General features: G+C 38.1%; 1 protein-coding gene across 11 annotated transcripts in view; it reads left to right on the forward strand.

The window, feature by feature from the left end:
- The window catches only part of LOC126923488 (potassium voltage-gated channel subfamily H member 6), a 143,378-nt gene that overhangs the window by 65,676 nt on the left and 56,558 nt on the right, over positions 1 to 21,144 (forward strand). For 10 of the 11 annotated variants that reach the window (XM_050736967.1, XM_050736968.1, XM_050736976.1 and 7 more), the window contains exons 5-9: positions 1,461 to 1,647; positions 4,356 to 4,524; positions 6,999 to 7,067; positions 9,352 to 9,473; positions 9,832 to 9,912. In XM_050736967.1, the coding sequence (XP_050592924.1) occupies positions 1,461 to 1,647; positions 4,356 to 4,524; positions 6,999 to 7,067; positions 9,352 to 9,473; positions 9,832 to 9,912 (628 nt within the window). The remainder of the gene's footprint in view (positions 1 to 1,460; positions 1,648 to 4,355; positions 4,525 to 6,998; positions 7,068 to 9,351; positions 9,474 to 9,831; positions 9,913 to 21,144) is intronic. The other variant, XM_050736971.1, reaches the window with a different exon arrangement.

The following is a 21,144-nucleotide window of genomic DNA, read 5'->3' on the forward strand; positions in this document are numbered from 1 at the left end:
AGAATGATAGAAATAATAATATAACACATATCAATACATATACAATAAGCGAATGCTTATACATTTTTCTGAAATTTAATGTTTTAAAAATTTACAACATGCATATAGTATGCAAAGATATATAAAGTATCCAAAATAGAGGGTCTGATGTAATATTTGGTAGATGAATCCAATTTCTTCGTAGATCTATTATTTAGTCATCCTGGAATATTTCCTATATAATTCTGTGACCTTAGTTCGTCAAATTTAACGCATGAAAGGTAGGGAAAGACGCGAAACGATATTTTCTTGTTCACGTTATCCTTATCCACCTGAAACATCTCTTTTAGTATTATCAGAAAGAACCGAGATATTCCAGGTGATAAAGTTAAGTGGATCACCCCGTATAACAGAAAATAGAACGTGTTAATTTCTAATTAGGAGAAATTTGACCATCTAATCCTTTAAATACGCGCATATTTTCGTAAATTCCACGAATTCCATGTGTCTGCATTCCGTCGACGATTATTGTTAAGAAAGGCGCATTACGGACGATATTAGCAAGCAAAGCAACGATCGTGGCTTCCAAAAAGTAGATTTCCAAAAAGTAGAAGGCCAGTCGAATGTTTGGTCTGGACATAGAGAGATATTAACGTCGTTTAAAAAAAGAAAATTTGGGCGCCGAGGAATACGTGGAATGCATTTTGTTCCAGCTCTATAGACGATTCCAGAATCGCATTTCCTTTTAATGGAACTTCTCGGAAATATGTAGATGTAGAAAATGCATAGGATGACGTCGGTATTTATAACCATGGATAAGAAAGCTGCTCGATTATTTCGATCATATTCCTCTCTTTTTACTAGAGTAATCCAAGGGTATAAAACGGGAATCGTTTTGTAACTCGATAGTTTGGTATTCGAAGGCTAGCAATTTCGAGGGACACTTCGGACTACCCCACTTCTCCTTTCTTTGATGAAAATCGAACTTTGAGAACTACGTGCGAAGAATTCACTGGGTGATATCACTTGTATCTACTTTGAAAGATATAGCTTGGGCGATACCTAAATTATTCTATTTCAAGTATCAAAGGAAATTTTGTTCACTTTGTTCGTGGAAATAAAATTTCCTTTCTCCTACGGTAGTCCACGAAAGTGTTTCGACACTTCTACTCTTATCGTATGAAATATTTTTAAATTTCTCTGGCATCGTTCTAGACACATTTTCAGATTGCTTTCCAGTATAATCATGATAGTGGTTTCTGATCACAGTACCAATAAAGTTTCAAAATGTTTTATATAATGTCTTCTACTGTAGATGTACAAATGCTCTCGCAAGCTACTGTATGTCTTTGATAATTGTTGCATCGGTTGAAGCGATAGGAAATATTCTTTTTGGAAAAAATATTTTTAGTATCTCTTAATGGTCGATCGAGTTCAACGTGCGCTATTCATCTAATGGAACTATCCTCTATATTTCGCAGCCCACTAACATGTGGTTCACCTACAATGATGGAATCTTGGGGTCCCGGGAGGACTGGCACACCCCCGCCTGCTCTTCCACCCCCGCCAACTGGGAGCAACAATGGTGGTGCAACGTCTGCAGCAACCGCAAACGTTGCACAGCCCAGCACAACCGCGCCGATTGCCAGTCCCGAGGGGGTCAGCGATGTAAGTAAAAAAAAAAATCCTTAGGAATACCCGCAAAAACCAAAAAAGAAACGCAGAGTTTCTTATTTGTAATTATCAAAGTCATTGCTTTTTTTCTATTTACGAGAATAACCGAGTTTTGTGCATGTACGTACATTAATATATGTGAGAATAAGATATTGCTGGAATGAGAGAATAACAACATCTAGGAAACGAAGTCAAAAGCACGACAGATTCCAAGGCACGTGTAAAAACGAATCGCTTGCCGCCTCATGCAACACGAAATGCAAGGTATAGCACCATGCAAAGGTCGGCCTAATAAGCGCATACCTTGGCAGGAAGGTCGCGAACGGTCCGGCTCCTTTAGATGAAGCTTTGTAGGTTTGAAGAACAGCCAGTAGTAGTAGTAGCAGATCCATATCTCTTTTAGCTGCGATAATTCACGTTTAAAGAGTGAAATCACTCTCCAGAATTCGTCCCCTTAAAACTAGCTCACAAACGGTTACATATGGAAAATAACTTTGTTAACGAAAATTAAATGCTTTTTAACACGTTAGAAGAAAATGGAGCGAACAAATAATTTTTAAAAATGTATAAAAAAAATCATGTCGGCCTAACATTCGCTTAAACCTGCATCTAACTCTCCGTCTAAACCTTCGCCCAAACTTCCATCTGAACCTTCACCTAAATCCTTATCCTGAGTCTGATTGAAGGGGTCCAGCTGAAGATGTCTGAGTGAAGGAGCCTCAACAATATTAACAAAAGTTTTTTCTATCTGTAACTGTTCCCGAGTTAGCTTTTAAGGGTCGGAACTTTGGACGGTTACTTCATCCCTTGAATTGGAGTTGCCGCAAATAAAAAATGATACGTATCTACTATTTTTGGCTGTTCTTCAAGTCTATAAAGTTTCATCGAAATTGCTGCCAGGCCATTCACGCCACCCCTTCCCCCACTCCTGTAAGTCATACAATTGGTGCGCGTGTAGTGTCATTCGAAGCATCAGGGACGAAACCACCCATCGCGCCTACTCCTTCCATCCATTTCAATTTCACAAGCATCCCCCGGATGGTCGGAGGTAATGGACGTTGGTCGCGCCATCGAACCGAGTTAACTGAATCACCGGAACATATCGGGAATATTGTCCATTCCCACGAGCATCCTCGAATTTTAGAGACTCGTCAACGACACTTCTTCCGCATTATTTTTACATCCCATCATCCTTAAATCGTCCCCTTAATTTAAGTATTCCAATTTTTCTTAACGCTTTGTTCCAAATGTTCATGAATTTCATAATTTAAGAGTAAACTACAGTTTTTGATGACACACAGTAGAAGAAAATCATGTAACGTGCATGGTTAAATCTAAACGCTTGATGATAAAACCTGCGATATTTTGTTTCATTTATGAATTGTAATTCAGTCTCTGAGCTTTCCAACTTTCAGTACGTTACTTTTGTACTTCATTACCCTTGCATCGCTTTCTCCTTCAATTTTTGTTAACGCTAGCTTACACTGATCGCGGTTACTTGTATTTTGTAATTGAAGACTAAGTTGCTACGTAGTATCGTAACTCTTGAACGATCCTTTTTCCCGATCGTTATTAAGTCGATCGAGTTTTATGCAAAAAAGCAAATTCCCAAGTAAAATAACGCTTAAAGTAACAGTTTCTTTTATGGTGAAGTGGAAGAACTCCATAATAATGAATTTTCTAGGAAAATGATATAATATGCATATCCATTTCTGATAAAACACAAGATATATTGTCTCGTAAGTGGATAAAAATCCAATCCCTGATTTCATCAACAACATTCCCTATGTATTACTCTTACATTTCGTTATTTTTACACCATCTTCTTCTCCATTCTTCGTTAACTTTATTTTAAGTCGATCGACATTTATACATTTCGTAATTTCAAACTAGATTCCTATGTCAAACAGTTTTCTCGGCAACAAACTACAAAAACTTCATGACGAAGGAATTTCTAGAAAAATATTATGATATTCATGTTTATATCCATCACAGGCAAAGCTCGCTGCATTTTATTTCGTATACAGATTGAAAGGATCCGCATCATTTATAACAATGTTCCGGCATCGCTTCCCTCAATATCTTCCGCCATCGTGAACGAGCCTTAGCCTTAAACCATGCCCTCAACCCCGAAGTGCCCTCAGCCCCAGCCCCTCGCCGAACCCTGGGTAAATTCAGCCTGATCGCGTGCACCCGCTTCAAAACACGTCCGGTATCGATCGTGTCGCAGGAGTGTACGCGATGCTAACGATATTCCAGCCGGCTGTCACGTGAAACGGAAGTCCGAGTCAAGGGTACATAGCTTGGACTCGGTAGTAGCTGCACAAGATTCAGACTTGCAATACAACGTTATTCGTATTTTCAGCTCTTGCAAGAGTACACAACATCATATGCAATAGTACAGCAAGATAGAGTTACTTGAGTCAGTTAATTAATTATCAGTTAAGTCGTTCGAGCCAAGTTCCGACATCTTAAAACTCAATTTCGGTTTCTGGCACAAATAAAGTCAAACTTGTCCAGTATGAAATATCATAGCATTTAACGTAATAACGGAATTATGTCCTTAAATGTGTTTAAATTATTAATTAATTATCTCCACTATGAAGACACTTAAGGAATATAATTTGTTTCATTAACTCAAAAGTTATAGACTTAGGACATTAAATATACAATTTTGTACGGACTGTTATTGGTATTTTCAGGTGTCCCAAAAATCCGGAATTTGGGAGGGGGCGAACTTTTCGTCGGCTGGAGGCGCCGAAGGACCTTCTCGAAGCGTGTCGCACGCAGCCAGTTTGGATGCGATCTCGAGGAGGGCGGTGAAACCGGAAACGACGAGGGCGCCGTGTCGCAGCCTCACCTGCAGCGTTTGTAAGTAACCACACGTCCGATTTCCTCCGGTTGCTCGTTCGCTCCTTCTGTTTTTCGTATTTTTTTTTTTTTTTATCGGTATTTCGTGGATTGCCTCTTGACGTATCAGCTCGAGCTTTTTCTGTGGAACGGCGGCTTCCTTTTCTCGACAGCCGATCAGAATATTTCTTTAGGTGTTGCATTCGCTCCATAGTGTTACCCTATCGTTCTGCGAACGGAAGAGAAGCGATACCGACTTTGCTTTCCAACCACGATCTCGATGCTCGTTGTAATATGGAACGAGTAGATCGTGCGACGAAAGTCTCGACGAATCGTCGAGAGCGTACAGTTATTCATGAAAATATTCGAACACTCACAGAATTCTTTTATGAATATATTATACGTGTTTTATATGAAACATTCTTGTATACGTATATGTCATCTTTCTTAATATACATGACGATGATGGACAGGGCTAAGTTCCCATGGATGCACGCAAGTGTAAATGCAGAATATTTACGTTCTGCATTGTAAGATTTATTATAACTATCATAATCGTATTGGTGAATTTTGAAATCAGTATAGAAGTTACAAGTTATTTCCTGCAAGTATATATTTCGCAGAGATCATGAAAGTATTTATCGATTATATTATTATAAGTAATTATCGATTATATTAATAGGTATACTACGGATATTTATGTCAATTCATATTTCTATGAATAATATTAAAGAAATAGAATCGCAGCTAATATTTATTTTACCCACTAGACATTATTAAAAATATCGTACCTCGAATATCGAACATATTTTCACGGATTATGTATTCGTTCTGTGTATTTAAAAATTTTGTTATTTCTCATAAATACAAAAATCCCGCAAAAATATTTATTGAGAGGCCTCAATATTCAATGGGATATGCAATATTCATGCTTAACAGTTATTATATATTTAAAATGACCACGTACGCTGTATACTTACTTTTTTATTAAATTGCGCGATAATGCAATAATAATCATCTTTTCAATAAGTATCTTGTAATTTCTATGTACTTTTTCAGATTGGTTTCAAATATTACCAATACGACCATGATAGTCTAATCTCATTACGGTGCTAATAAAATTTCAAAGTGTCTCATGCAACATATATAACACGAACATGAAAATTTTCTGTGATAAAAGTGTTCCGATACCTTCGTGAGCTACTGTCCATTATTTCGGCTCGTCTTTTCGCTTTGGCAACAGATCAAAGTTTCCACCGAGCCTGTCTATGGTTTAAACGCCTCGAATGCGGATGTACGCGTAGCTATTGCGGCGAAATTGCAATTAACGATGTAGAACATAATACTGCCGCATGCGATGTTTCGTGTCGCGAATGTTGACAGATAGTGGCCGCGCGTGTCTCTCCGTTTGCGAGCCGAAGCTTTCACGTGACGGAATTATCGCTCCCGTTCGTCACGATGCTTCCTTACAAGAATTTATAGTCCCTACATTATCCGTGCTTCATAATTGATTATGTCTGGACAAAATAATATTAAATGTGAAATTTCAAACCTTATGACATAAGTAGGCCATAAGTATTCATCCAATTAACACCACATTAACTTACAGGTAAATTGATTAACACACAGTATACACATGCAATGACTACAAAAATATAAACCAAAACCATATTTGCATATGGTTTTATTTGCCAATGATGCTTTTTTTATTCCTTTCTATGTTTCATTTTCATAATGTCAAATTTGTATTGTAAAAATTCCATTTTCATATGAAAGCGCTACTAAAGGATACAAAATTTAATACTTTCGATGCACGAATATAATTTTTGAAGCCATTATATGTTCATAAAATTAAAATCAAAAACACAGAAGTTACTCTTTATCGATATAGAAGAGGGTAACATTTCTATGAATTCGTAATTGTTATACAAGAACAACAAATTGATCGAGACATCATAATATGTTGAAAAACTCGAGCGTGGTAAATGGACAAATACTTATGCGACCGTAAGTCAATATTACAACGAGATATCCTAAAATTTAGCGGTAGAAGTTTTATAATCAATCGAAGTAGACAATGTTAAATAATATTATCAATACGTTCTCTATTATATACATAGTTTGCTTTAAATCACCCTTAAATTGTAATAAAAAACGAAAGAAAGGTTGGATTAACGCCACTTCGCTATCTGTCAACGATCGAGAAAAGCTCGGAAGTCGAAAGATCCGCGGCGGCCGAGTAGTGCCTCGGTAAAACGACGCGAGTTGGCGCCTGTTGACCGAGTGCAACCCCCTGTTACTACCCCCGGAGTGAAGATCGGAGGAAGAGCCGCGTGTTCGTCGTCGATCATTTCCCGTTTTTTCTCCAAATTTCCTCGCGCGTGGCCCTCCGTTTCCGGATCAGGCCATCGAAACTATAAGTAAAACCCTCGATTACGAAACAAAATAGGAAAACTGTAAAATCCAAAAGTCAAACCACAGTGAACGTATTTTAGTAGCGGGCCGAGGGAGCGAACACGTCACCCTCGAACGACGGCCAGCGACAGTCGATAATCTCACGGAAGGTAAAACAGGATGGTGCAGCCTGTCTGCTACCCCTTTGGTTTTTTCTTTTTAACCGACCGAGCGCCGGACGAGTTTGCACCCCTTTTACAACTTACCAAGCGCTTGCGGCTTTTTCTTTTTTTGGTCATGAGCTTTTTCCAGAGATAACGTAACCGTTGTCCGATTGAGCTTTCATAGGCCTATTTTTTATACTGCCTCCACCATCTATATACCATTCAATTACTCGTTTACATTCTCTCTGTTATATATATATATATATGTCTCGTATACCCGTGAAGCTCTCTCTTTCTCTAACAAACGCGTCATCTTCCTATCCTATCCTTCGTCCTGCTTCTTTCATCCTCTCCTGTCTCTCTGTGTCTTTCTTTTTCTTTCGTATCTTTCTGCCGTTACTACTTACAAGACGAGCACCGTAGCATCGCTCGGTCAGCCATTTTGTACTCCCGCGTCCCGGAATGTAGTCCACCCTCGTCTGGAACAAGCTTCTGTCTAACGTGAAAGTAATCATTCTCGCGGAGGATCACGCGCGTGGTTCCATGGAGACGCGTAAGTCTTTCGTTACGAGCTCCACCGAAACCGTACGAGTACGAAAAGTGGCGAGGCGTCGTCGTCGGTGGTCGAGGGTGAACCTGGAAATACTTTTGGTCCAGATAAATCCCTGTGTTGAGAACGGGACTGTTGGGAGAATCTATCGAGTACGCAAGGCTGACCGAAGCATGGGAGACGAAATTTGTTAGTTTAACGCTTACTTGTTCGCGATGGAGCAAGACAATTGGCTGAATTATTTTCTCTACACACGGCTTCATATCATCTCGTCTCTTCTCATTCGCTACAAAATATTCGTTTAATCTCTTTCGGGGGAGAGTTTCTCTAGATATTTATGGAAACGGTCTAGGAGAGCATATCCGAAAATAAACAACAAATCACCACGATATTCATTGTAAAAATCATCAACAGAATACGATACCCATACTTCCCTTGTCTTCTGTGTATATCTAAATTACATATATATATACTAATGTTATAAATAAATATACATAATATTTGAGCGTAGCAATTATCGCATTGCCATCTTTAAAAGTAATTACACGGTCTTTTACAAACATTTAAACGATCTTTTTTTCACAGGTATGCAGCTTCTAGTGCGAATTGACTAACCCGTTAACGAACACACTGTCTTAACGCTTTTAGATCGAGATATAGGCTCGGTTCTATCGTTGGTTGGTTTTTCCATCTTTTCTTTTTTCTTTTCTTACCTACACGATACATACGGTGGCTCATCGAAGCAGTCGAATAATTATCACGGAAGACTTTAATGCATGTATCGAGTGTTATATAAAACAGTTTGAAATTTCATTAGCATTGCAACGAGACACGACTATCGTTAATCGTATTGGTACGATTTGGAATCAAAGATGGTCCTTTTGAATATTGAGCTATATTATAATAATTATGAATAATTGACTGTGTAAATAGATCCGTGATCCCTACGAACTTATATACTTGCACTGTATATCTAACAGTTTTCATGTACATCCTCAGATTTGTTTCAAAGTTTACCGATATAATCATGATAATCGTGTCTCATTGCAGTACTAATGAAACTTGGAAATATTTCGTATAAAACGAATACTATCATGAGCCACTGTGAACTCTACATTGGCCATCATTTTCTTCTTTTAGTCCATATCTTGTATTGAACCATTTGTTGGAATCGTTATTTTTGTAAAATAGTCGTCGATTTTCGAAATTATCTCTGTGTGCATCCGTATCATCACGTATTTTTACATTTTACAATTAGATTTAGTGCGTGTGGTTGTAATTGGTGTTTGTAACAGACTTGCTCAGACGAAACATCGTGCATCGATCAGCGAGTTCAATTCACGCCATATTTCTTTCCTTCAGATCTCGCTCTCCTTCTCTCTCTCTCTCTCTCTCTCTCTCTCTCTCTCTCTCCCTCTGTGTATAGTTCGTTTCATTGACGTTCGAATCGATCGATTTCTCTATTATTTTTTCTTTTACTTTATTTTCTGCGCCTCGAAAGCTTTTATAAAACAGAAGAAATTGTATTGTGCACCGAAGTTTGGCAAATTAATCGCGCGAATATACGTTAGTACGCCAGATTTGTCACGTTATCAATAAGTTTACGAGACACGTTGGATAGTTTTGATTTAATCGAGCCTGTATTTCACACGTATAGTTTTGTAACGATATAATAGGATAATGAATACGAAGTAGAGCGAAATCAGTTGCAACGTCTGACGCGTGAATTTGTGTTTCTAGCAACTAAACATTCGAAAATCTTTCCTGGTGTTGCGTCCGAAAGTGACTTGCAAAAATGGCGGACCAAAGACCGGAAGTCGCCATCCCTCAGCCAAATAGGACCCGATTCCATCAAACACAAAGTGAGTAAATCATTTGATCACTCTCTTAATTTTTCAATTAACTTCTGAAGACCATGTTCAACTTTAGAAGAAAAAGAAGGCAATTGTAATAATTCCAAAAGACGATTTCAGATCGATTGACAATGTACTGAATTTTAAAACCTCTCCTCTGTGAAACGTAGGAAATATTTCTCTCTCTCTTTTCAGTCTTCAAATGATAGAAAACAATAATAAAAATTGCAAAATTCAAATAGAGTGAAATTTCACTCACGTTGGTCTTCAAGAGTTAAAAACCAATAACACTTTTGAAGTAAATACAAATATAGTTTTTTTTGGAAAATACAATTTTCAATCTCAACCCCCATATTTCGTGTTCCAGTTTTCCTTGCAGGACAATGGATCTGCGAAATACTTCCAAGGAGCCATGCACACGTCGAACATGGGGGAAAAGGTAGCCCAGGTAAGCCACGTTTCGCCGCAAATTCCTGTGGGTTTTCTATGTCTCTTGATCATCAGCTGGTCGCACGAGTCGAAAACCGATAAAACCATATAGGATATGACGGCTTATAGGAAAGTTGGATAAAAGTCAGCCTGAAGGTACTGCGAATTTATATGCGAACCGTAATCCTCGCCTTGGAACTTTGGCGAGAAGGGAACATTCTCGCGTGATACTTTCGACTTCAAATAGAGTCACGTCATCAAAGTTTCTCTCAGGATACGTTCTGATCTCAGGGACAAGCGGAATTTTCTTGGTCGTTTCTTTCTTCCATGTCCTTTGTCCAGGACTTTTTCATTCGGAACAGACACTAGCAGATAGGTACGTCCATTGTTTGCTGGCGAAACTTTTAATTCGTCAAAGGGAGGCTCGTTTTGTTTTACTCAGAATGAAAAGATTTCTTGCAAAGAACGAAGCTAGTAAATTTCTTTCTGACGCACCGTTTCAAACGGAGTAAATATCCCAGTTTTCTCGGAGCACGTTATGGACTTCGACTATAGACGACGAAAGTGAATTTAGCTTTTAATAAGATCGAAGTGAAGTTTCCGAGTACTTGATACACACCTCAGGCGTGAATTTTATATACAAAACCATCCTAGAGGTTTCATTTGTGTTAAAAATTACTTAATAAGTTGCAAAGAGACTTGATTAACAGAGAAAACATTCGGAAGACCATTCTAGTGTTATTCGATAGATATTTGTTTGTGAGTCACTGTCCTATTCTACTGTGGCCTCGTTTGATCGACATGCACCGTCTATTTCCCAGGCGACCGCATATTTGCCCGACATATTTCATCTTATTTCACTGAAAATAGGAGATCTCCAAGCTACTGTCTTATTTTTACCGTCCGACCGTCGGTGAACCTGTCTTTTTTTTTTAAATACCCACGTCAGTGGTATTAAAACATGTTTTAAGACAAGCCATGCTCTCTGCCTGACATAAATCGGTTTATTCTACTGATTCCATAGGAAACTGAAGCATTGATCCGTTTGCTCTTTAAATGAACAGAAGATGGAGAAGCTCTTCAACTTTGGGGACATTTTATCCGAGGACGATGATGTATAATGGAGGAAGAATAATATGTAGATTATATTTGCCAAGAAATTTCGTTCACAAAGGAAAAAGACGAATTTCGATCTAGGTCATTTGGAATTCTTGACGCGTTCTGCATTACTTCGTTAGTCATGTGGAAGAACTTGTAGCGTCGTTTATTTATTCACTCTTTTGCTCTCATGAATGTCTATGATGTGGAATAAATTTTGTTGATGGAAAGAATTTATTTTTTGAAATATAAATGTTAATATTTTTTGGTGTATATGAGTTATGTGTTATTTGAGAAAATTTATAGCAGGAGCATTTCTTGAGAAAAATGCTGACCTAGTATTACTATTTATAGTTTCTAGGTCTCGAAAGAAGCACGTAGTTGTTTCGAACGAAATTCTTAGCGTTGTTGCCAATCATGTGACAGAGTAATGCAGCGTTTACCATGACACCCCGTGGTAACACAGCCCTGGCTGGCGCCAATCGGTCTACGCCGCAGTCTTGGGGGCGGGAATCCCCCGCGCTGGATTTCCACAAAATAATGCCGATTTTATGCCACCGTAATTCTTTTTTCCTTCGATGGTTCGCAGAAAAACATTTTTGCAATAAACAAAATTTCTCGTAATTTCCTTTGTAATCTACCATGTGATAACAAATCTAATTTTAAAAAAGCTCTAGGTATACAATTGTTTCCGAGAAAATTCACACCACAAACAGGCTAGAAACACGAAAGTATTAAATAAAAACGGATATAAGTGTAAAGTAATAGAAATTTTGTAATTATATCTTATTATTTGAATACCAAAGAATAGGTATATTTTATAAAAGGGAGGGAAATATTTTGGCATCCAACGCCTACTAATTAAAATTCTGAACTATCTGTAAACACTGTTAGCGAAACCAGGTGATAAATACAGGCCTAGAAATCGATACCACATTACACGACAGGTTGCCGAATAATTTATAACTCTCTCGGATGACGAGAACAGTCCACGAGTTGACTCACACTCTGGGAACAAAGATCGGAGTTCTCATCGGCGATCAAGTGTCGACTTATACTTTGCACACTCTCGTCATTGCTTTCCTCGTCGGTCGAGGATGGATGGATAGAGAAGCCACTTGATCGGTCTCGCTTAAGGGACGCCGGCCTTTAAACAATTTCCCTGTTTGAAATAGCGACGATACCTTCGTCAACATGCTTATCGACCTGTATAGGGTCAAATGTTCTGAGCTCTTCAACTCGTGGCAAATGCAGTTAGCTCGACACGCGTGTCAAATTTGTTAAATTATGAAATATTCTCTGAAAATTTCTAGATAAAACTTTACGAAATAATTTTCTTCCATAGACATCCTAAGTTCGAAAAATTTGGGAGGGACGATGTATGTAAAATTTTAGATAATTTTGTGTTGAATACTTTTCTATGGTGTAATGGGATAGACACGTGTGGATGACGTGGTTAACATCAAGTTGAAATAAATATTAACGATATATTCTTTCTTCGATGCTTTCTTCATTTTTGAGGAATTTGAGAGAGTACTTTGTACTTTGATATATGCCAAAATTCAGACAATTTCGTGTCGAAGAATACTTCTTTTAATCGTATAATAGTCAGACACGTGTTAATATAAAGTTTCGCTAGTTTCCTTTTAACCGAGTTTCTGAAAGTGCATACACAGCTACCAGACAGTTGTTCGTAATCGATACATATGACCGCAGTTACGGTACTTTTACTGCTTAACGCGATATGATGGCGCGCTGCGGCTTAAAAAGGACAATTTATCACTGATAAAAGATCATAAGGATCTGGAGGAATAGTGGGTAATTTGAAAAATGTTCAACGTTATACTCCCAAGTAGAACAATTACTTATACATATATATATGATTACTCGAAGCTTCATCTTTTTAAAGTCACAGGAATGACTTAGTACTAAAGATGACAAATTTTCTACATATATCTATCAAACTCGGAACAAACACAATTATTCTACCCTTCCAATTAGAAAAATAAAAATCAAATAAAATTAAATACACCATATATGATTCTCTATTGTCTTTCCTCAAAAAATTAAAATCGTGTTCACGTCAGGGTGATGCTCCTTTTCCAAAGAATTCACGAATACAAATCCGCTGAAACAATTCCTGTTAACAACCTGCTATACGGTGACAAATTTTACTTATAAAACTCTATTCTTCTTTTTCTCAGTATGAAACTACGATCCTCGATAACCCAGCTGCATGGTAACAAGCTCCATATTAAAAGTTATATACTCTCCTTTTTTTCCAATACAAACATTTTCAAACTATACTTCAACGTTTCAAAAATACCTACAAAATTGCAGAAATATCTACAAGTTTCTGTAAGTGGCTTTTTATTCATTCGGTTAATTTTTTTGTAGTAGCAATTTGTGGTAGCAGTGGCCGATACACGGTGTACCTTGGTTCGTAAGTGCTTCATCCTATCAGGAATGTTCTATGTGCAGACGTAGCAACCAGCCCGAATTGCATTTGGACAGGCAGTGGTTTTTCCTCGCCCCGACGTTCAATCGACCAAGCTCATCATCGTAGCCAAAGCTATTTACATCGGGCGAACTCGAAGCCGCCAATATCGATAACCGATACTGCGCCTGTTTTCTCCAGTCTCGAACAGCGTTACGACGATGTCGCGGAAATTATTACGGTGAATTAAAGACACGCCTATTGTTGCCGCTTACAAAGATATCCGATCTTGGGAATCCCTTAATAACCGTAGAAATATTTCATTGTTCGTGCAAATCATTCGTTCCTGATCGAGAAATTCAATTGACGGTTTAGGAAACTAATCATTTTGTTCTGCGATTTAGATCGAACGTTTTGTAATTGGAAAGTTGAAAATGAGCATTGTGTTTATTATTACTATTATTATTATTATTGTGTTGTTAATATTTATGGTCTTTTATCACGTCATTCTTTTCGCTAAAAAATACAAATTTTTAAAATAAAAAATCAACCATTTTTTGCATATCTATTCTGAAAGGAGTGAAGCAATGTTTGTATAAAATTCGAGGTATTTTTATTATTCTGACGATAACATTTATGGTCGTATACCATTTGACTAGTTGAATTTATAGGAGATTTTCTTCCAGTAAGGTGTAGAATATTATGTTGTCGTTAATGAATTATATCTTGTCGATTGTTCGTCTAGGAATATTTCTGATAGGGTTTGTTATAAGAATTTTCTTGTAACTTTATCCCTGGAAATTGCTTTTTAATTCGTGTAAAAGAAAACTTAAATCTAAATATTTCATGAGGAAAGTTCTAGAATTCAGCTATTTTGAATAATTGAAGCATATAATGGGATAATCATGTTCCTTCATGAGAAGCCAACCTTAAAGAGTATGTGTTATCTCTGAACCGTAAATAATTCATCACGAAATTCAAAAGGTAGATTAATTAACAACTCAGAGGTATTACCACGTAATCACACCCTCTCTGAACAAAGATAATCTCGTTAAAAACAACACGCAATATTAAATACTTTCACGAGAACGAAAAGACGGATAAAAAAGATGACTAACAAGAAAGTAGTCCGTAAATTAGCGGAGGAAGAACAGTATGCTTATTTTGAATCAACAATAAGGTAGTAGAATGAGGCTTGTGTTAATCAGACAGAAGGAATCCCTTTAAAACAATCGAGCAACTGAACGGAACGAATTCTGTGCTGAAACCAGCACGTAATATAACAAAACTGCTTCCAAAAAGCCTGGGAACAGATTCCCGATAAAGAAGGGAAAAAAGTATAAAATATTTTCACTAGAATGACGCAGAGAATCTCGATAAAATAAAACTGCAGCAAAAAGGAAGAAGATAGAAAAAAGGTAAAAAGCGATAAAGAAACAAAACCAGGGAATCGCGAAGAGGAACATCATGGTACCAGTACATAGAAAGAGAGAGAAAGAAAGAGAGAGAGAGAGAGAGAGAGAGAGAGAGAAAGTGAGAAACGAAGACAGAAACCGAAATATACCTTACGCCAGTGGTTCTCAACCTTCTATACTCCACGTACCCCCTTGTGTAGATAGATGAACCTATAGCTATGGTGTAACAACAGCAACGAAACACGTACACATATACACTAGCAAACAAAAGACAGTTTGAATATAAGTAGCATAGAAAATATCGCAATCGTATAAAATAGTACTGTATTTGACAAGATTACTGAATATACTATCATCATATCGGCGTCATGATGAAAAATATCTAACACGAAAGTTACTAATATGTACGCATACACAAGTAAATTATACTTAGCAACTTTGAACTTCCTTGTGTTCGCTATTGTACTAATACCAAATTTTATATTCATGAATTACGCGTATTACAAGAAAACAAGAATACAATTCGAACAAGGCAACAACAATTTACCAAATCTTCTAAAATAAAACTTTTAATCTCTCACGATGTAGCCCTAAAAATTTGACCGCATCTCACGTTGAGAATCCCCATTCTGTACGATACGAGGGCAAAGGACAGGCAAGTCGACGACTAGCGAAGTGAAATAGAGAACACGAACCTTCTTGATCGAACAGAGACAGACAGAGTGAAAGAAAGAAAGAGAGAGAGAGAGAGCGCGAGATAAGGATGGTGTGGAAAGAGGGGCAAGGTAGAAAGGGGGTGGCTGGCAGAGGCTCGCCGATAGAAGGCGCTATTGTCAGTGGCGCAGTATCCCCCGTCCTGCCCGGCAGGTTACACCGTTCGCCACTCCGTCCACATCGCCCCTGAAGGATCACAGAGCACATGTAAACGGTGAATAAGACTGAAAAAGGCCGGGTGGCGCGTGAACGCGTGCTTCCATCACGAGAGGGTTCATCGCGGTTCGAGCACCAAGTGGCGCGCCTTTCATCGAACAAGGGAGAAAGAGGGTTGGTACATCGAGGGGAGGGTCGAGGAAAAACAGGAGGTGAAGTCACGCAGAAGTTTATCGAGTGCTGACCGGGAATCGTTATCCCGCTTTGATCGCATTGATCGATGACACTCGAAAGGAAACGCCGCGTCGCGTCATTACGTGCTTGTTCGTTGTCAACCTCTCGAAACCACATCATCAGGACGTGAAGAGCGTTCGTTTGTCGGGTACCGGCGATCGCTCTCCGTTCGGAACACGGTCGATTGGATGTCAGGTTGAGATAGGTCGCGGCTTGTCGCGATCATCGATCGATTTCAACGAAAAAGAAACCAGGGATGGGAGACAGTCACCTACAGGGCGAAGGATACGAACAATTATGACCGCGCGCGAATGTGAACCTACGTGATGATCGTGTTGTGAATGTGCACTCTATGTTTCTTGGATCGTTGAAAAGCTCGATTTTGTCACATGAGGAGATCGAGATTTTGTCAAGGGGAAATTTGGGGAAGACACCCTCCTTGAACGATGCGTGCTTCCTTTGAAGATTTTCAAAAGATTTTATCGAAAGAGTGACTTTTAGAGTCACGATGTTCAGATAATTGTTACATAATTAACCATGCATTAATTTTATAATTTCGATAGATGGCTAGATTCTCTCGTTTGGTCGAGATGAAATTAAAAAACGGAGAAAGTAAAGAATTTAGGATTACAATAATATGTAATTACGATAATTGTAGAAGTAGTTTTGTAGATTAAATGGTTTTCGATTTTTAGGTCGTTTGGTAGTTAGGAAATTTTGAACACTGATGATTGCGTTCCGTGACATATTCGTATTCCCACGTGTTTCGAGCGTTCGCGACGCGCGTTACGAACGCGTAACGAATCGCGTTGAATCGAGAACGGTGCTGACAAAATGGCGGTAATTTTCTATTACCTTGCCCTTTGAAAGAGAGTTTACCTAGCTATACAGAGTCGGAATAACGAAAACGAAGAACCGTGTTCCAAATTACGTTCTAGGGCAGGCATTGGCAATCAATAACCGTGGATAAAGTTATCAGTGACCGTACGTGATAACGTATTATCGACGCGGTCACGTTATTCATCAAATATCAAGGATTCCATTAACCTCTTCAAACTTAGTAGCTAAAATAAACAATCAGAGTGGTCGATGTTCAACCAATATAAAAATTCACGTTCAAGCTTTCAAACACGAAAAACCCAAACTACTTCAAAGTCTTCATTTAGCTACGATACAACAGCGAGACTTCTAATTTCCAATCTCATCGTCCAGTTACCTGGCAGCCTTGATCAAAGAAACCATCGATTTAAATTCGAGGAGGGTGTCCCATCTAAATCCCAATTTGCATCCTCGTGGACAGAATTTAAAATGGCCGCGCCCACATTAAGCGGAAGACGGAAATCTGGGACACGGAAGGGAAGGAGGAGTTGAATTAGATCTCGACTGATACGGTGCTAACGAGATTGCTTAGTAGGCTGTCGCGTTCGTTGGTTATTCCAGAAGGGAAGCTCTTTAAATACACGAGGAGACACGGTGTACCGTGCCAAATGCGTCCACGGAAGGTCCACTTTCCTTTCGCGAATAAAATCGATGGTCTCCATCGGATACGTGGGCCACCTGCCAAAATATATGCCGGAAAGGAGACACCTTGGTAACCGAAACCAAATGCAACGAGGGGTGGAGAAGCCGGAAGAATGTTTCCACGTTTCTTTTGTGTCCTATCCCGACCTACAACTGTCGCATTCAGATGGTCGAATAGTGGGACGGAATCTCTTATATAAGGAACTGCACCTGGATCGGTTAGCAAGGAGTCGACTTTGATAGTTCATCGCCGACAGTGACACGAAGTAGACGCTGTCAGTCAGTGGTCAGACCGAGCTCGCGCCTGTACCGAATTCAAAAGAGTTGTTCGAAGACGATACGCTTTCTGAACTCTGTTCGATGATTGGTTATTTGTTTATAATTTTTTGGGAATAATCTTCTTAAGTGGTATACAATACTTTTAAGTAGTATTTAACAATTATTGCGTTTTGTTCGTACGTATAGATTGTGAAAAGGGTTTGCAATCCTGTAAGGCAGGATCCCGATTCATTTTTTGGACCCGCATAACGTTAGATAGGAACCGCGGCATTCCGCAGGGTTTGCAGCATAGTGTGCGTCGCAACTATCGGCTATCAATATCCACAGGTTTAACGACGAATTCTAAGAGTCGTGGATGTTTAATTGTGGGCGGTGAATTCTAATAGGTGCGAATATTATAGTTTCGAAGTTCGGAGTTCGCAGGAACGCACGTGTAGCCGATGATACGACGTCATGGTGCTTCATGGCTCGTGTAGAGTGATAAGGATGCTGTGGAAGGATCTGGCTAGTAGAAGGATGAGGAAGATGACGAACCTTCTGGTAAGAGGACCGCGATTGACTGCAGAAGCGTCAGAGGGCGAGCCTCTTAAATTGTAATTTAATAATTTCTAACATATATGTTATCATATTACGTGTTGTTTCAATTGATATTATTAGTGCGAACAAAATATGCCATCCAGTAAAGAATCCATGTGTGACGATGAGAAAGAGAGAAAGAACCTCTTTGGGTTTATTTCGTGAAAAGTGATACTGCTGAAGGTGCCAAATGTTTGAAGTGTTCTGTAATTTTAAAATTAAGTCACCGATCGAGGAAAGAGGATTCGTGATGTATTTGAAAAGTAGGCATTGTTTAGATTTAAAGTCACACTCGCAAGCATCATCACCGAGAAGAAATTCTTGCAATGTACCGAAAACAGCATCCCAGATCCACCGCAGATCCTTGACAATTACGAGAACGTAATACCAAAAAAGAAAGGCCAAAACAATTGACAATTACTTCGTTAAAGAAAATTCCATGGAAAAAATGACATCTCGAATGATTGCTAAAAATGGTTTTCGATGTTCTTTGTAAATTTACGAACTTAAAATATTTGTTTCTGAGAAATGGTTTCATGCTTCAAACTTCTTCTAATACAATAAGATCGAGAATTATTACATTCTCAGATCCTGTACAGACTAATATGAAAAATAAATTGGCAAAACTTCGAGGAGAAAATCAAATGTTCTCATTAACATTCGACGAAGGTGCATCTCGAATGGAATCAGATATACTGAAACATAGATGTGCATTATAAAGAGGAACACTTTAACCTTGATTTAGATGGAATCCGCGGTTCACGCGCTACAGAGCATTGCGCCAACGTAGTTGAAGGATGTCTGAAGAGCTTTAATCTAGATATCGAAGATGAAATTATTGATACAACGACTGATACAGCAAATATGATGGGAAAATTTGTTAGACCGATGCTTTGCTATCAACAACTTTGTTACGTACAGGGCACGCCGTAATTGAGTAAATAAAATTTGTTTCCTTATTAAATATTGTCCCCTTAAATGTATAATATAAAATGTCTAACAACCAAATCCGTACTCCCACGGGATTGAAAATAACGCGGGATTGCAACCCCTAGTTGTAAATACCTGTACTTGCTATTGAGTTTTATAATATTTTGTAATACTTTTGTCTTTGTTGGATTACATTTTTATATGGAAATTTGTTCTCTGGTTTACAAGGTTCTGAAAGTGAATTGTCTTCTAAGATTCTGCTTCTGACGTAACTCTTAAAGATGTAACAGGGCACGTAGTAGAATGATATGTTCTTAGACAGGCTGAGTTATTACGGGCAGTACGAAATTGCATAAGGTTAGCGCAAGTTTTCGAAAAATCAATAAAACGCTGCATCTCTTGTGAAACGACTCGATCTAAGTCGGCCATAGTCATTTAAAACATTTATTTTTTTAGAACATTTATTATATGTCGCTAATTCTTAGTTTATCAACTTCAATGTCGAACAACCATCGTTTCTAGCAACGACACGCAGAGAAATGAACATCTTCGTCAATTTCTACTAATACACATTCTCACAGAATTCCCTCATCATTAATCATTTTTAATTTTAGAGCTTCTAAAGTGTTAATCATTAAGTTAATCGCAATTTGATTAAAAATTATTCTTTCCTTTTGCATGACCAACTCCTGAATTTTTTCTTAGTTAATCAAACCACTAAAGGTAAATCAACTTTTCTATCAGAAAGATAATTCACCCATCAATACCACTCATCGATTAATCAAATAAGTACATTAATCAATCTTTCTATTATTCACTCGATGAAAATTCATAAACAACCTTCTACAACTAAACAAATATAGGTACACATTCATTAATAATGAAATTCTCAATGAAACTCTACAAAATAGACAGTTTGATTCATTGATCGTCTATCGATCTTCACTACTAAAAGAAAATCTTAAAAGGATTCTCAACCCTGTCGATACGTGTATGTGCTCAGATTCTTACTTTCAGACACATTATCAATCTTCTATAATCCGAGCCACGAAGTAAAATCAGTCGTGAGATGAAGTAAATTCTTTTCAATTTTGAAATACTAGAACTACCACAATCTTGTCTTGCATCGTGGCAGTGAAATAAAACATCTAAAACATTTCATACAGTATATTGAAATAAACATTTTATTTGTAGTACTTATAATTTTTCTCCTCCTCATTTTTCATTCTATTAAAATATAATAGCAACTAAAATTTCCAATTCCTCTGGTTCTCAATTCTACTTGTAAATACTAATTAATATATTCACAGTTTTTATTGTTATAAACGAAACGCTTCTAATTTCTTCCTTTCATTTTCCAATGCATTGAAATATTACAGTGACTGATAGTTTCAGTTGCCCTACTTGCAAATTCTACTCATAATGAAAACTCTTAATCACAACTCGTCATTTTTCTCATACTGCATAATCTCAGAAATATAATACAAATGTCCTGTATCCCAAGACATTAATCAACGCCAGTATAGATTAATAAATGACTTCGTTATATGGGCCGGGCTATACGATGATTTAAACTACTAAAGAGTGTTCCCGCGTTTCTTGTCTCCACATGAAATAATTTCCCCGGTTTCACGAGGTAACCAACGAAGGTCATAGCCACGAAGTGATCAATGACAGGCGTCCTTGCGTCGCAGTCGTAACCACCTAGCTATACCTTCGCTTTACGTGCGATTGCAGTTGACTGCCAGGCGCCCGCCCACTCCCTCTAACACATACACATATACACATATACACACACACACGCTTATATCTGAGTAGAAGACTGGTACTAAGTGTTACATTATTTCTCAGCTTAAATCCCACTTTCATGTGGTAAGAGCCGCGCAGAATC

Source organism: Bombus affinis, chromosome 13 (assembly GCF_024516045.1).
Source record: "Bombus affinis isolate iyBomAffi1 chromosome 13, iyBomAffi1.2, whole genome shotgun sequence".
Lineage (NCBI taxonomy): Eukaryota > Metazoa > Arthropoda > Insecta > Hymenoptera > Apidae > Bombus > Bombus affinis.